This window comes from Oreochromis aureus, linkage group 13 (assembly GCF_013358895.1).
Source record: "Oreochromis aureus strain Israel breed Guangdong linkage group 13, ZZ_aureus, whole genome shotgun sequence".
In the NCBI taxonomy this organism is placed as follows: Eukaryota; Metazoa; Chordata; class Actinopteri; order Cichliformes; family Cichlidae; genus Oreochromis; species Oreochromis aureus.
The window spans coordinates 21,534,157-21,551,914 of NC_052954.1; the positions used below are offsets into that span (position 1 = coordinate 21,534,157).

General features: G+C 38.9%; 2 protein-coding genes across 2 annotated transcripts; one reads left to right on the plus strand and one right to left on the minus strand.

Annotated features, from left to right (window-relative positions):
• Positions 1–3,695: 3,695 nt before the first annotated feature.
• Positions 3,696–11,142, plus strand: LOC116333941 (max-interacting protein 1-like). The gene is made up of 6 exons (XM_031757234.2): positions 3,696–4,208; positions 5,227–5,329; positions 5,428–5,457; positions 6,706–6,820; positions 9,427–9,598; positions 9,690–11,142. Exons 1-6 carry the CDS (start codon positions 3,980–3,982, stop codon positions 9,851–9,853), a joined length of 813 nt encoding a protein of 270 aa, XP_031613094.1. The 5' UTR covers positions 3,696–3,979; the 3' UTR covers positions 9,854–11,142.
• Positions 11,143–11,861: 719 nt separating this feature from the next.
• On the minus strand, positions 11,862–17,449 carry smndc1 (survival motor neuron domain containing 1). The gene is made up of 6 exons (XM_031756921.2): positions 17,306–17,449; positions 16,834–16,953; positions 15,793–15,935; positions 15,161–15,322; positions 12,780–12,933; positions 11,862–12,604 (listed from the first exon to the last, which is right to left on the minus strand). Exons 2-6 carry the CDS (start codon positions 16,951–16,953, stop codon positions 12,467–12,469), a joined length of 717 nt encoding a protein of 238 aa, XP_031612781.1. The 5' UTR covers positions 17,306–17,449; the 3' UTR covers positions 11,862–12,466.
• Positions 17,450–17,758: the final 309 nt, after the last annotated feature.

A 17,758-nucleotide genomic window follows, 5' to 3' on the forward strand; every position in this document is an offset into this window, starting at 1 on the left:
TAACTCCACCTTGTTGTTGTGTATCCAAAAGCCATTGTTCCTAACATCTTATGAGTTGCTGACATGCAACTTTGCTGTTATGGTCTATTTTTTTTTAAGGGGAGAGGCTTTCTCCTGGGAACTCCATAGCCTTTCATACAAACCACACTTTCATGTTTTCTTTTTGTACTTTCATGATCTTTAACATTTAACATGCTAACTGAAGCCTGCAGTGTAACTGAGTCCGAAATACACCTCTTGGGTTTTTGTTTGTTTCATTTTCTTAAATTGTCTTGAAATCGTCTTATAACCCATCAGAGATTGTTCAGCGGCAACAATTGCTTCTCTAAAATCGTTAGCAACACAACCGAATGCTCCAGACCGTCAAACTGCCCAAAACGACTGTTTTTAATGGAGGTGTTGATACTTACTAATTAGCAGCACCTGGCTCCTACTTTTAATTTCTATGGAAGAAGTAGGGGTGTGTTTAGTTTTTCATCAGTGCTAAATTTATAATATGTAATGTGTTGTTGTTCATGTGAGACTGTATTGATCACATTATAAGATCTGCTAAAAGCCAAGATATTTTCATGTCCTGAAACCTAAAACATCTAATTTAAAAGAGGGTGTACTTTCTTAATATGATTACTGCAGTTTATACTGTTAGCCAATTCTTCAAAAGTTAATCCATGTCTTTATACAACTGTTATCTATACTGTTGGCTAACAATTTTAACTGTTTATCAATACTCTTATTCAAACTGTGAATCTATAGCATTTAGCACTATAGTTTTGTTTTTATTATTTTCTTTAGACACATATGATTTTATGTATTTATATTTTTGTTTATTAATTGCTGTAATAAAAGTATTTTCTAAATTTTGGATAAAGTATTTCTTTCTTTTTAACTTTACTTTCACAGTTTCAACAGTTTATCCATGCTAATATTTTGCTATATATTAACTGGTTAGCCAAACCATTTTAAATGCCTGGTTTACTTTTGGGAAACAATGTTTGGAACTTATTTATACTAGTGAACAATCTTAGCTGGTTATCCATAGTTTTAGCTAGCCATTTCATTTTTAAAAAATTTATTATTATTACTTATTTGTTTTTATGATTTCAGCCTTACATTTAGCTGTTTCCTGGATGCTTTTGTTTAATTATAACCTTGGTGCACAAACTTGTCCAGATCTACTTAATTCTATGATTAAGCTGTAATTTTATGTTGTGTTTTAGTTAGTTGATCGCCTCTTCACAAACCTACTGGCTACTGCAGAAGTATGCACAAATACCCTGTGGAGTGCTTACATGGGAATCAGTTAAACATGAGGAGATTTTTGATGTTGTTGGACAGTGATGCATCACAAAACTTGAGCCATTTTCACCAGATGGAGTAACACCTCTTATATTAAATACATCTTGGGAACTATTTACACAGCCTCTGCATCTAATTTCAAAAAAGAAAAAGCGAGCTCCCCTAAAACAATATATTCTATTCAGACATAATTGTGGGAAGCTGTATAATCAGCATTCAGCCATGATATGAATGGGCGTTGTCATAGTAATCCACTGAGAGGGGGGAGATGCAGAGACAAAGAGAGGATTTGGTGTCTCCAACAGGTGTTCATGTTGGGGGGGAGTGACCGGATCTGAACCGCCACCAAACCCCAAACCACACACACATCTCACCACCAACAACAATAAAAAGAGATCATTAAGAAAACATAAACACGATTTTAAGTTTAACGTAAAAACAAAGACTGACGGTTATTAAGAATAAATAAGGAAAAAAAAGCTCGCCGCTGACCTCATCGACATCCTGACAGTGCTAAGGAGAGGACGGAGCAGGTGACACACGTCTGGTCTGCTTTATTGTCCTGCTGTGACCTCGGGGCAAAGTGCAGCTATTGTTTTGAAACAACGGGAGACTGCTGTGGTACAATGGATAGTCTGAAAACATCATCTTAACAGGGTAACATCAAATAGAGTCCCCCGCATTTAAAAAAATAAATATATTTGCCTTTTTGACAACACCCAGAATGGATTATTCTCCCTTATGTGTGATTTTTGGCATATTCTTTTTATAAAGGCAAGCCTATACACACTCCAGCACTGTGTGACTTTGCCTCCTCTGTGACAACTGAGCCACTGGTGTAATCCTCAGGCTTTTCAGATTACTCCAGTTGGGGTCACATTCTACACCAACCTACAGCGGGTCAGCTTTCCACAGTCGCTATCAGTGTGCAGCACGCAGAATCAGTCTGCACACAAGCCTCACAGCACAGATGAGTCTTTTCCTGGTAAAATGCTGTCAGTTTCCATCCCCCACTGAACTCTCTGTCCATGTCTTACTCTATTCGTGTGTCCTTTTGAGCATGTGCGTAGCAGTAGATGATGTCTGAGTGCACACTGGCGTTGTTGTTTTATATGCTAAACATGCTCCAGTAACAAACGCCTTATTGCATATTAGGAGAGAAATATGCAGTGCCTATAAGTCAAAACAGACCTGTATTTGTAAGAATATGTGTCCCTGAAGTGTGCGTCACTGTTTCAGTGTCTATGTGAGAGGCCTCGCCAGGCTTATTAAAGCCTCTATGGGATGGTGTACTCTCTCACAGGCGTCCGTTACAGGCCAGACCACATCTGCAGCGGGCCAGCCATCTGCACCCATTGTCTCAGAGGCACAACACAGCCCTGCACGCATGGCTGGCCTTGTAAAGGCAGTCCCTTTCCCCCCTCTGTTCTCTTCCATTCCTCCCAGTGTGGGGCAAAATGACTTCTTAATCTCTCAAAAGGAACAACAGAAGTGGAGCATCAAGCTCGAAAAAGATTCAATTTCAAGGTTAATTTTTGCAAATGGCAGATAACTTTAAAGTTTAGTAAAGTAAGGTCATTTCTACACTTGTGGGAAATGCACCTAAAGGATTGGCTGTGCCTGTTCCTAAAAATCCTTTCACTTGTTTCTAACTTTCCTTTTAATATCGATGTGAGTTTAGACTGCTTTGGAACCAGGAAAAGACACCCAGAGGGGCTGAGGGGGGCAAACAATGAGATTATTAAATGCAAATAATGGCAAACAAACTGCACCTGAACTAATATGAGTTCATTTGATTTACGCCAAGAATCCCCCTCCCCACCCGCACTCCCCTCACAAAACTCAATTTTCGAATCCAGCGGGAAGTAAACGAATCACCTAAAATTATCACATCAAACACCTGAGTTCTGCATGTTGTACTGCATTCAATTGACTTTCAAATCTCGCACAGGTATCTGGTTTTTGTGAGGATGGGATGACAATGCGGTTCAACATGAAAGCGACACAAGTAGCTCTCTAAACTGCTATCCCAGTGTACAAATGTGTAAAGATGTTAATTACAGAGCACATTTAAAAGCATGTGGGAATAGTGTGCGGTTCCAGCATTGAAGCAGGACCATGTGGGGCCCTTTAACAACACAAAAGCCCCAAGTGATTACATATTTATAACCAAGACCAACCCTGGCAGTTGTCCCCGGTATCCAGGTTGAACTATTGATCAGATCTGCCGTTTGATCTTAATGCTTTTTCACTTTTAAACTCTGTTCACATACATATTTAGAGATAACTGAATGCACATGGAAAGCGGAGCATTTGTCATAATTATCCAGTTTATGCCAGCTAAAATAATGCAGCTTTATTACAAATGAAAGCAGCCATTATTGCAGAATGTCACTGGACACAAGTGTGCTATTTGTTACTCTCTTGCAGTATTGATAATGAGGATTTATTATGGCACGGTTGACAATGAATGCAATGTGCATGCGTTAGTGGGAGGGATTATCCACCAAGTAGGGCAAGTGGCTGAGGCTAAGGACTGCAATTCCATCCAGCCTAGTTCATTTCAGTCATCCGCTCAGCGCACAGACGGAACAAGGAGAGCAATTTCAGCGCTGCGTATTTGTCAAAGCCCCCCCAAAAGCCTAAAGTTAAAAAAAAAGAAACAAAGAAAGAACAGAAAAAAATGGTAAAGTACATGAGACATCACAGCGAGCTGAAACCCGAAGAGGTCCTGTCGGAGTCTGATGCGTCCATGGACCAGCAGGATTTCGGAGAGATGTCCGACTATTCTTTCAGCGACGTTATATACTCCAAATGTTCCGCAATGGACCAAATCGGCACTTTTATGAAGAACGTGCAAGTGCTGCTCGATGCAGCCAATTACATTGAAAACATTGAGAAGAACAACGGAAGTAAGTAAACACGGGCTGCAGGGGATATTAACACGTAATGCGCCGAGCAGACAACAATAGAGGCGAAGGCGACAAAAGACGCGCAGCCCGACAGCAGCCCGTCATGTTTTACCTGCTACTGGGAAACCGTGCCGTCTCAATCGGCCTCACACTTATCCTGCGTAATATGATCAATCGAAGAACTCCAGAAATCACCGAAATTTGGAAGTCGGGAAACAATCGCATAGCGGAGACAGCCTCGCAACAATAGCCTTGCAGCAATCCGCTCCCATTAAAACCGGTGTTTTTGCAGACCGTGGGAGACGCAGACCGGCTCATAACGCACGGTTCAGTGTATTCATTATATTAACTAGCACAGCCATGCATGTGTGCGCATTTACGTTCATACATGTAGACGTTTATGACACGAGACATCCAGTTTATGCTTCTTTTTTGTATCAGTCTCTCACAGCTAATTTTTTAAGATTGCGCTCCTAAAATATCACATCCACTCGGAAATCTCGCATTTACGCCCTCTCTGACCTAAGACTGCAATGTGGGGTTTTTAATTTCCACTGAAAATTCCTAATTCGAACTCCAACTGCGGGTTTGCTCGGCCAGCATCTGCTTCCTTGTATGTGTTGTTCACATGGTTTCCACATGGAACAAATTGCAAAGTTCTCATTGGTCAGGATCCATGTTCCCAACGCGAGTGTCACTGCAGGTGACCAATCGCGTGCAGGATTGCGTCTGGCGAGGTTTCTGGGAATAGTAGTTCTTGTGTGATTTGTTAAATTCTTCTTGCTTGAGGGCTGTTTCCAAGCGTTTGCTCTTCAGTCTGGACTGTTGTTCATAAGTTTAAATGGTCTTACTCTAAATTAAACTATATGCGTATATATGCATGGACATTTTTTAAGGTGTGCTTGTGCATTGCACTGAATTTTAGTCATTCCAAGGATGTGTTGCCATTGCCCAAATCCAACCATCTTCTTCCTTGTAGCAAATTTAATCCTCTTTATCTTTTTTCTTCTATCACCAGAATGTGAGCACGGGTATGCTTCAACATACCCTGCAACCCAGATTTCACTTCAACAGAAACAACGCAAATTGAAGAACAGGAAACTGGACAATATTCACAATAGGTAGGTTAAAGTCTTGAAATATATTTATATGCATATGCTGTATTTTGCATATTTAAGCCATGTGACCCTTCTGGTTATATATGTATCATTTTCAACAGGTCGGCACACAATGAACTGGAAAAGAACAGGTGAGTGAAAAATCACAGAGGAGGTCACTTATATGCATGTTTAGGATATAAACACATAATGCAGCCAGGTGAAGACTGCACTAAAAAGGATAAAATAAAGACAATGAAATGTTCGTTGTTACCTATGCATAACAAGTTGACTGTGCAGATGAAGGACAGAAAAGAACGACAACACGCCCATAGTCTTTAATCGCCTGTGGCAGTTTATCTCAACAGTCGGTTGTTTCGAAATGGAGCTTCAAACTCATAAAATAAAAGCTTTCTGCGTCCTTGTTTGCATATCTAAGTCATATGCTAAACACGTTGGCCATGCATTTTCAACATGACTCGTACCAGAGTTCTATAAATCAGCATAGTATCATCATGGGATTATAAAAAAAGGCCTTTTTTTATCAATAACTCTGATATTTCATGAGTTGTGTGTGATAGGAGAGTGCGTTTTGCGAGGCAAATAAAAGGGAGGTGTAAGCAGCACTGTTCCTAGAGGACATGCAGACATTTCCCCAGTCAGCAAATGGGAACCGTCTGTTTCCAGACAACAGGGCTCCTTCGTGAGAGATTCTCAGCTGCAGGTCTAACTGCAGCTTGCTTCTGTAGCTCCAGGATGAGGCAGCCTCTGCTCTGAAACAAACGTCAGGACACATTTATCCTAAAATTAAATGACCAGCCATGTGTGACATATTCTCACTTTAAATGATAAATGAAAAGAGGAAGGGAGCATCTTCAAGAAGGCTCATAAAGGACTGTTTTCTATTACAAAATGGTGGCCAATGCAGAAGAAAAGAGATGACATCATGACTTGACCTACATTTTACACCATTTTTTTGAAAGGATAGTGAGTGTCCTTTGCCAGTTTCTGCATTCATTCAGACCACAGGCTCAGAGGCTTTGGTGGATCAGAAATAGAATATCAGGCTGACCTCGGCAGTTTTTAAATCTGGGACCAGACAGATCCATATTTAATTGTAAGGGAGTCAGATGGCATAGCTTATGAGCAAAAGGGATAAACAGATAAAGTGCCAGGATCCATTAACACTTACATCACTCATCATCCTGAATAGAATTGATGAGGATCAATCAAGTAGTTTTTGCTTTTTCTAATAAGATACAAATCAAATTGGATGAGGAGGTAATAATCTGACCGGATGAGGATCAGTGCAAATGAATACATTACTGTGCAAATTCATCAGTCAGTTTTCTGTTCATGTATTATGTTGAATAATGCAGATTGCTCTATGTCATTTACAGGCGAGCACATCTTCGTCTGTGCTTGGAGAGGTTGAAGTCCCTCATTCCTCTGGGACCAGACTGCAGTCGGCATACCACTCTGGGACTGCTCAACAAGGCCAAAGCACATATCAAGGTGTGGTAGTCTAAGGGAGGAGTATGGTGCTATAATGGGACTAAGAGCTGATTTCCTCTCAAAAGTAGTAATGCAACCATACTGACATTGTGCTTTTTCTGCCTGACTCCCCACGTGTTAATAGTTTGGTTGATATCGGTTTGGGAAAGCAGCAGCAACAACATAACCGTTTAGTCAACATGCCGAAAAAGGCCTTATTCACAGCAGGGGCTTTGACTTGTCGTAGCACGAAGAACACAGGTGATACTAATAACATAATGTGTCCCAGCAAGCCATAGCGGTGTGACGGCGAGCCAGCATGAACTGGCCTGAAATCAAACAGAACTGTCTGCTGTGTTTCTGCAAAGTGGTGAGATTCAAAGGCCTGGATACAGGCAAAGCGTGACTAAGAGCAGGACCCTGAAACCAAAGCAACTAAATTCAGTCATGGGTAATTATCAGTAAAAAAAATAAAAAAAATAATAATAAAATAAAAAGAAAAGGCCTGTTGCTGTCAACAGCAGTGCCGGCATTCTGTTTACAGCAAATTGCTTTGTATATTGGCTCAAACGGGGGAGAGAGCTGTGTTATTTGCAGCAGCCACTGCAGGATAAAAAGGTTTGATTTTAATTGTAACCGACTCAGTTCAAACACTAGGAAAGGAGAAGATACGACTAGATAAACACAACATTTATCATAAACTGGCAATAAAGCAACGCTAAATGCTTGCACGCTGATGGTTTACATGTAAAGTAGGGATTTTCCGAGCAGAGTTACTTTTCCCAGAACCCCAAGATGATTGGACCTTAAGGCAGCTGCTGTGTGGTTGTTTGAGTTTTTCTGCCCCTTTGAAAAAATCTCTCCAGGGATGTTTGCAGGGCTCACCTTTGCAAGGTTTTGAGCCTTGGTAAGTCTTTGATTAGAACTTGTGTCTTTAATACTGCAGGATAACGTCAGAATGGGACACTTAACCCTGGACTTAGGAGCACCGCAGCTATCCTGCTATTAAAACTGGTTGACTGACTGAACTAAAAGAGACTTAAAGATTTCAAACATTCAATGCAATGGCTCCCCTGAGTGCAGCAAGCAAACTCAGATCAAACTTTGGTGGAAAAATTAGTGCTGTTTTTTTTGCACAGTTTTGTACAGTTTCCAGCTGTGAGCAACAGCTAAAGAATGACTAAGGGCTACAATATGAAAGCAATCCTGGCTTGGCAACAGGCTCTGAGAGTTTATCACAGTCGGGGTTAGTGAGTAAAGTACCTAAGATGTCAGCTGTTGACTTTGGACTTGCCTGTTTCACATCCAGGAAATGAGGCTTTTGAATGCTGCTGCGGTGTATTTTTGGAACCAGGGGTTGTGCAGTACAATAAAAGGTGGAGCAGGTGCAGCCAATAATAAGCTCTGTTGAGCTGCAGAGAGAAAGGCTAGTACTACTGTCACTTATGTGGAGGCTCCATTATACCAAATTCCATTTAGGTGAACTGGAAGTTCACCTCAATTATATAAACACACAAGTCTATTTAAACGTTATTCAGAACTAGCAGGTCAAAAGTCTTACCCTTCATAATATAATACCACAAATACATTTTTGTCATATTTATGTAAAATGAAGCAGGTGTCTCAGCCAAAAAATCTGTATTTATATTTCAAGCTAATATGTCCCTAATGCTTATTATCTTAATAATATAATAGGGGACATTACATGAAATGTAATACAAAGCTTTTGCCAATATGAAAAGCAGTGCTTTTTCAATTAATTACTTTCCCCCAAAATCACTGTTCATTTTACACATTCTGCCACTTGGAACTATAAATGTGCAGCTGTGGAGAAAATACATTAGTTTCAATGTACGCATAAGCAGTAAATCTTGTCCAACTGCTGGTTTGTGTGCAAACTATCTGGACTGTGCTGCTACAGTTCCATGCATGATCTTTGATTCATGGGACAACTGGGCGTAATGACCGGATTTATGTGATCTTATATCCGTATGATTACAGAGGTTCATAATGCAATTCCAGGATTTTGGTTATTTCTTAGTAACCAGTAAACAGCTTGAAGTACGCACATCCAACAAAAACTACTGGAAATCATAACTGGACCTAAACTGGACTGGAGTCCAAGTTGGCGAAGGTTAAATGCATAAATTAAAACTAAGAGGGCCAAAAGCAAAACGCTCTTGTCCAAAGCAGGATGGGGTGACCTTTACATTCATTTGTATAGCGAAGCTCATAAAACGAATTCTCTTCCTTCTCCATCCAGCCATATTTCACTTTTATCCACCACACACAGACACCATCTATTCCCTTAGATCCCATTCAGCAACTTGCTGTCACTGTGTTAAATAATTTATTGGAAAGCGCAGGGGGTTAACGCATTTTACAGCAGCCATATATATGTACATATTACCACATTATCAACTCGCTGCATACATGAGAATTCTGCCATGCTTTCCATATTATGTTAAACATGAGGAACATTTACAGAGGTGTAGTGATAACGATATCTTTGAAAATGCTTTTTGTAAACACCGACTGGGATGGTTCAGAACCTCACAGATTGCCTGACATCGTTGTTAGGTTTCTACGTAATGCAGTGCCTAATTCTTACTTGTGCCACTTTTTAGAAACTTGAAGAGATAGACCGGAGGAGTCAGCACCAGCTGGAGACCTTAGAGAGGGAGCAAAGGCACCTGCAGAGGCAGCTAGCTCTGCTGCAGACCCATGGAGAGTGGGAGCGCGTTCGTACGGACAGCCTGGGTTCCCGCATGGACTCTGATCGATCAGAGTCTGATAGAGGTTAGTACCTGCACTAAAGGCTTCATTTCATTTCAAATACATAGATTGATTTGTATTCATTGGCTTTTTTTCTGTGTGTGTGTTTGAGCAGAGGAAATTGAAGTTGATGTGGAAAGCACTGAGTTCTCCCATGGAGAAATGGACAGTGTAAGCACCAGTGGTGCAAGCGACCTGGATGACCATAGCAGCCGGCAGAGCTCCGCCAGTGACGAGGGCTACTCCACTTGCAGCCTGAAACTGGCCTTTTCTGCTTAAAGCACCAGCCTATACTTTCATTAAGCTGCAGTCTTTTATGGCTTTTACCTGTCAAAGTACCAGCCTACAGCTCCAGTCTCCCTTACCGTTTAGCTAATGTGTCATCAGAAGAACCAGCCCCTATCCTATCTTTACCTGACAAATGAAACATCTCCACCCAAGAACCAGCCTTAAGTTCAGCTCAAGTCTGAAGGTCTAAAACAGTCTCCTTCCAAAAGCCAAGCGGCTCCAATTTACACAGCCAGAAATCTCCAGCAATATACGGTTTCCTTACTTTAAAAGATGACTTAACCAATCACCCGAATGTCCCTTTACCCATTACCAGCTTGAAGCCGCCATACCTGCACTTGATAGTGATCCTTTAGAGGACCCATGAATGCACCTGTGTCAAACACTAAAGAATAAACTGTACCTTTAGTGAAGTTGATCCTCAGAAACCAGCAAAACAGACAAAAAAATCCCAAATACCAGCTAGAAACTCACCATTGGGAACGTTCGCTCCATTGCCTTGTAAAAAAAAAAACATGGCCCTTTTTCTTTGGATAATATATCCAGATAGCACTTCTTGTAAATGTACAAGTCAGAGGAAAGGGCTAAAATGTCTGCATTCCAAAATGTTTATCATACTTCTATAACCTCTGCTTTAGGACCCACAAACATCATTGATCCATGTGGCGTCCTACTTCTTAAGTGACATACAGTCAGATACAGACAGGTGGTGCAGTCCACCCTTGTTATTCTAATTTATTTTGCATATAATATTTATTTTTGGTATATTTAATTGTACTGTAGCTAGGTCTTGGTCATGCTTGAATGGGAAAAAAAAACCTTGCTGTTAAATTCTTTCATTATTTTCTGTTTCTAAATGTTTACCAAACTTACATGATGTAAAATCCCCACTGAAACAGTGCTAGGAGTTTAATGCATTACTCAAAATGCTTTCACACTGTGCGTGAATTAAATTTTTTTAGACAGTAATAAGCTATCCCGCACTTGTCCAAGCACAAAGCTCAAGCAATAATGCCTCTAGTTTTAATATATCTTCAGTGTTGGCTGGGTTTAGCACATTATTCTGTCCGTCCAACTCCAAATTATAGTTTTCCACTTGCTCCAGCGGTAGTACCAGCTATTCATAATCAACAGTGAAATGATTGTAATGGACTCGAAACGCTATGGTGCATGTGTATTTGAATGTAGCCTTTCTAATCATGTTGTAATGTGCTTTTGATTGAGTCTTAAAACCATGTTTGTAGCATGAACCACATAAACACCACAGATTTTGGTTTGTACTTCATTGTTTAACTTTGTTGTTTGTATCGTAGCAGAAAAAGCTAAAATCCTTGAAATCTGGAGACTTGATAATTTGACGTGTATTTGACGCAAAGAATTGCACTGCTGAGCTATTCGAATCCATGAAACCAAATGAGACCATTTATCTGCATTCTTCTGATCCAGTTTCTAAGTAGATCACCACCAAATTGTGTCTTAAAGTGGGTATATGACTCTTGCACCTGTAACCCCCAACATGTTTGGGAAACTATAAAATGCACTATGAAAATGACTTTTGTTAAGGAAGTACGTTGAAGCACACCCCCAGAATGTTTTTCTTGTGCTTAATCAGCCATCCAAGGTGACTTTTTTGCAAAACATGTGCTGCTGGTTCCCTGCTTTGTTACAGTTCCTGATAACTACCCTTGAAATCTTAATAAACCTCTACACAGAAAAACCCCAATGCTGTCTCTTTTAATCCCAACTTTTAACGTTCAATGAAGTTAGATGAGTTGTATTAGAACAGAGCAAGTTTCACATGCAAGTGCAAGCTGACCAATGTTGAGCATCTAACATAAAAAAAAAAAAAAAAAATCATGTTACTCAAATGAGAAAATCGGTTGTATTCACAGCTGCAACCTGATGTTGACGACATTGCTTTACCACCACCTACAGGACCTGACGGGGCCACAACTAAAATATACTGCTGAGATGGTGAAATGATGTAAAGGATCAAATCTTTAAAAACTGAAAACAATGTTTATTTCACTGTTATATGTACATGAGGGAAAACTTAAATTCAGCCAACTCAAAATCAACACCATTCTTCTTCTTCAGACTTTCCTAGAACACGTTAATGTTTAAAATCCAGCCTCAAATGCAAACACCACATCTACAGGCGCATGTTTATAAATAAAACAGATGGTATTTGGCCTCAGTGGACAAACGGCAAACTCTATGGCTTTTCTAAAACACTATTTCCTTTTCTTACATAATAGATGACCTTGCTCCAATGGAGGGCAAGTCCCTCATATGGATTTTATTTGTTGTGGCTAATACTAATAATAATAATAATAATGATAATAATAATAATGATAATAATGATAATAATAATAATAATAATAATGATATATATATATATATATATATATATATATATATATATATATATATATATATATATATATATATATATGAAACTACAACAATATTTCAAAACATTGGTGTGCAAGCACTTACTTTCAAAGCTTACTTTACTCGAGAAACTTAAATCATGTATAAACACAATGGAAAGCACTGATACAGCTAGTATACAGTGGACTATTATGTACAGGTCATATCAGGTCATTGTGGCATTAGATGTCTGACATTGTATTTGGACGTGTCATGGTACTGGGTCATAGGCTTGTCTGCAATACCACACGTTCCCACTCCCACCTTTCCGTTGACGCTTTCTGGAGATGCAAATATGCTCCTCTTCACCTAGAATAAACAAAACCACATGGAAATCAACATTAGTAGCTGTTACAACAATGTAGTACTGGAAAATTTGTATTAATTATGCATTACAAAGAACTTAACAGTAACCTATGGACACATGTCACTAGTTTCAAGCCGATATCTTGGTTTTCTAACACTAGTCTTAAAAATAACTTACCTGGCCTTTCTTGTTCTTTGAGTAGGCTTTATTGTTGAACTGCTGCCACTTTGACTTTTGTTCCTCTCGTTCTTGCTCCAGCTCCTTCATCCTCTGTACCTTCTTCTGAGCTTTCTTCTTTTTATACTCCCTCTGCTCTGCTATCTGCTCTTTCCTAGAGAGAGAGAGAGAGAGAGAGCGAGAGAGAGTCAACACAGATTCTCCCCCGATTCTGATTTTCTTTCTAAGAATTGTAACTGACAGCATTTACACAGAAAAAAATAAATTTTTCTTCAACACAAAACATTATTTTCAGAATAAAGAGCTTATTAAATGGGGGGAATTTTCCTTAAACTGCTGTAAGTTAAAGGATGTTCTCTCACTTTATTGAAAATGAAGTGCTCTGCTCCTGGAAAGCGGTACAAAAAAATGAACTGGAAGTGTTGCTGTACACCCAACCGAATCTGACAGATTTTACCTTACCAACCAAAAGCAGGTGCAGCAGATCTATTCAGCAAAAGACTTTCAGGTACTTGCATCATTTTCCAATGTGCCTATAAATTAGCCTGGAGCAGGACACTGTCCCTTTTCTTGTTTATATTCATCTCCACAATTTTCCTTTTAACAGCTTAAATCCCTTACTCTTGCTGAAGCTGCTGCCTTGTGGCTGGCTTTGAGTCCTTGATACTTTCAGCTACTTTCCCTCTGTTAACTTCTTTAGAGTGTCCACATTTAGCTGTCTGATTAGGTTTGTTGTTACAAAGGTTTTCACAGTGGTCTTTGGCAAACTTACTTCCATGCTTTGTTAGCATATGGTTGTGACTGCAGAAGTGACTATTTGTCTGCACTGCTGTGCGCAAGTTGTGTATGATTGAAGCAGACCAGTTCTTAATCAGCCATATGACCAATTAATGACGACTCCGGAACAAGAATAGTGGAAATTTGCCAGTTCCGGTCCCTCGAATTTTAGCCCTTGTTTACAGAAACAATCTTATTTTTCTACTTTCTTCTTTAGTAGTAGAGATTGATGTGTTTCTACTAATAAAGCTAATTGTTACAGGTATATGCATAGTTTTAAACTGATGATTAAGAAAAGAAAAGAAACTTTTTTCATGGATAATGGTAGAATTTCCTATTGTTTTCTTAATGATCATTTCTCCAAAATCAGACAAAAACATCCCCAAAAAAACCCTGTTTCTTTGAGTGTCTGTGAGACGATCATCGCTTATGCAGCAACACATGCAACTGGACCCCCCCAAAAAAGGGGGGAACGCAAAACAGAGTGTGTTTAAGGCATCTTCTACTTGTCGGATCGTAAGCACAAGTGTCAATGGAGGGGCTTTGGGAGATCCGCTTGCCTGTAATTCTGTAGTTCTGTTCTAAGCCTGGTGTTTGCCCACCTGAAGGGTGTGTAGATGGTACAGTGTAGTGCAATCTTTACATGGTTATCTTCAGGGAGCCTCGAGCTCACAGTTTTATGACTGAATTTATGTCACATACACACCCAAGCACACCTGTTGAAACTATAACATACCTTTTATAGTCCTGGGTCAATGCACTCTTTCCCCTTGTGCCACCATCATTCACGTCATCATTATTATTATCATTATTATCATCATCAGATCAATTACTTCTGGCCCAACCTAAGCTTAGACTGAAAACCAGAGGCGATCGTGCCTTTGCTTCAGCTGCACCCAAACTTTGGAATAGCCTCCCTGCTTCTATTCGAGCCTTGGATTCTGTCCAATCCTTTAAATCAAGATTAAAAGCATATCTGTTTGACTTGGCTTTCCTGACCAGTTAACACCCTTTTAATCTTTTAAATTTTAATTTGTTAAATCTTTTATTAGATTTTATTAAATTTATTATTATTTTTTATTAATTTTACTGCTGTTTTTGTCTTAGCAGATTTTGTATTTACCTAAATCTCCTGGTCTGTTAGTGCCTCTATCCTGTCTGTGCTAGTGCCTGATTTGTACCCTGTTATTGATTTATGTTGATTCTACATGTTACTGTGAAGCACTTTGGTGTGCCTTCGGGTTTTTAAATGTGCTATATAAATAAAATTGTATTGTATTGTATTGTATCATCATCATCATCATCATCATCAATAATTAATTTTATTTGAAAAGGAAACATGTACAATATTAACAAAAATGTTGCCTTTCCAGGCAAGTCCCAGTTCAATTGCTTTTTTGAGTTATGTAGCACCAATTCTTCAAAGTTCACCAGTTTTCCAGGAGAACTCTTGTGTTGTTAGTTCTAAAGCTTTAAAATCATTTAATTGTGTCTCAATTGTCCGTATGGTTGATTACAGCTGTTCCCTTTCCTGTCCTTGAATTAGGTTCAGTTTTATATGCACAGAGCTTCATTGAGTGAGTTAGAGAAGAGTTTGCTCCTACCTCGACTTTGGCTTTACACTCCCATCCTCCTCCAAAAGCTTTCCTTCCTCTACTGCCTTGAGGTTCTGTAGAGGAATCACTTCAGCATTCCCATATCCAGTGAAGGTAACGGCTGCAGTGCCGTTGTCTCGGTCTATCTCCTCAATCTCAGCTTCATAAATCCTGCAAAAAAATCCCGTCTGTAAGCAGGTGAGTATGAGCCAAATACTCCAGCTCTACTTTATAAGTAAAGCCTAAAACTAATATATAATCTGTCTGTTAAATACAACTACACATCTTACAACATTTTCTATTATTACAATTTTCACAATATATATTTATTAAAAAAAACTGTACACTTGTTTCCTTAAACATGGCTAAATGTGTGGATTTAAAATTAAAATTGTTGCTTACAATATTGTTTTTACAATGCTGTCCCATATCAATATAAATAATCTCATTTCCTTGACTCAGTTAACAAGTACAGTTGGATATTTAGGTACTTGACATGTGCAACGAACATGCATCTACAAAAATAATAAAATAAATAATAAAATAGCTACTGTGAATCAGATAAGGATTTAAATTGCAGCGCTAAAAAAAGTATGCGAACACATATAATGTTTTCATTTAAAGAGGCTGCTGACACTCACTGTCCGTCCTGACTCCACATAGCCAGACACCTGTCTCCCACTTTCCAGCCATGCTTCACGGGAACTGTGTCTGAGCCACTTGTTTTGGCAACAGTCTCTGCCGGCTGTGAGGTCAGGAGGTCTTTTGTCAAATCAATGACTTCCTGCAAAATACACAATTAAAAAAGGAAATCAGATTTTCGTTTTCCATCAGAAAATATAGTTAACAATAACACTTAAAGTCGCTTCAGTTGTAACAATAAAAGCAGAGTGACAGAGAGATTTCAAGTGCAAAAGTATCATAATATAAATCACTGTGGCACGCTCCACAATTAAGGTTTAAAAAATTCATCAGTTAAGGAAATCAAGCTCAACTGTAAAGACAGTCAGAACTTTAAAAGATTAAAATAGGAATAACTCAAAATATTGTCTTTTGAAACATTTCAGTTTCCTACAAGTTTGAATGCATGCCATTGCCTTCATGCAGAGGAAAATGGTTTGTTAAATGGGGTATTCTCCATATAGGACAAAACCTTATCATGAGATCATCAGTTCTTTTCCACATCACAACATCAGCATCAGTCCATACACATTACGGAGCATCAAATTAATAATATGCTTCCAAGTCTACATGTGTATGGCTTCTTTAATTACCAAAAATTACCATTTAAAAAAATGTAGCTAATTTGTTGAAAAAGACCTAACTTTATATATATGGCAAATTTCAAGAAGATATATATTTCACAAATATACAAATGTGACCGACTGTTGTGCCAAAAAGTTATTGCAAGTATTTAAACTGCTGTAAATGACTTATTGAGCTATAATCTGTGAAACATCTCTCCTGAATGATAGCAAATAATTTTAAGTCAAAAACAACATTGTATAAAAAATATTTAATTCATAGGGTTTTTTTTCCATTTATTCAGAACTTATAATTAAATTCGAAGAATTCACATTCCTTTAGATTTTCGGAGTGTTACTTTAAAACTAACAGCAACACATCACTTTACCCTTGCTTTAAAAAGAAGCAGTTGTCTACTATGAGTAAATTAAACAAACCTGTAAGTCTTTTTGGAGTTTAAGAAGGTCTTCATTGTCTGGATCAGTAGAAAGAGCGACTTCAACTTGCTGCAGCTGGGCTTTGTAGTTGCTCAACTGTTTAACCAAGTCCTCCGACATCTGTGTTGACAAAACAGGGAAAGTGGCTACTTGCGTTAGCACATATCCTATAATTCAGTGACAAACGGGATAAATTTGCGTGCTAGCCTGGATTAGGCACATGCCGAATGTACAAACTTCTAACGTAGGCTGTGTAAAACCTGTAATGAGTGAAAGCTGTGTCACAAAAAATACTAGACCATGATTTACTTTTTGTCTCATATAGCATCCACGCTAACATGGCGCTAAACGGTTAGCAAGCAGGGTTCCCTTGGCCCTAAAATTGCGTAAATTTAACGTACGTCGGCTAATACTAACTATAAGCGGCACACTGGTTGAGAGACAAAAATAACCGGTTACTGTGTAATCTTACCTCAATATCAATACTCTTTGCCGATAAATATAGTAAGCATACAACTCTAAACCCAATATCTTTGTTCAAAATGCCTGCTTAAAAAGAAAGAACAGTCCACTCTCTGTACTTCCGTCGCGGATAACCAGCCGGAAACACATTGAACAAGCTCTCGCGATAACAGATGGGATCTGATGTCGCCAGCGCCCCTGTCGGTGGTAATAATAGTGTCTCTTTCTAAGTGAACCATACACTTATCCAATAGGATGAAGGTTATAGGAAATAAAAGCTTAAACATTTTGGAGACACCGAGGGTAAAACGATGAATCAAAAGGTTGTTTAATTCAAATATGAATCAGGTCCACAACAGAAAAACTGAACTTCCAACACCTCTCATACTGTGCATTTTGGCTATGTAGGGATGCAGTTTTCATAAAAAGTTTATATATGCTCATGATGGGCATGAATGTCACG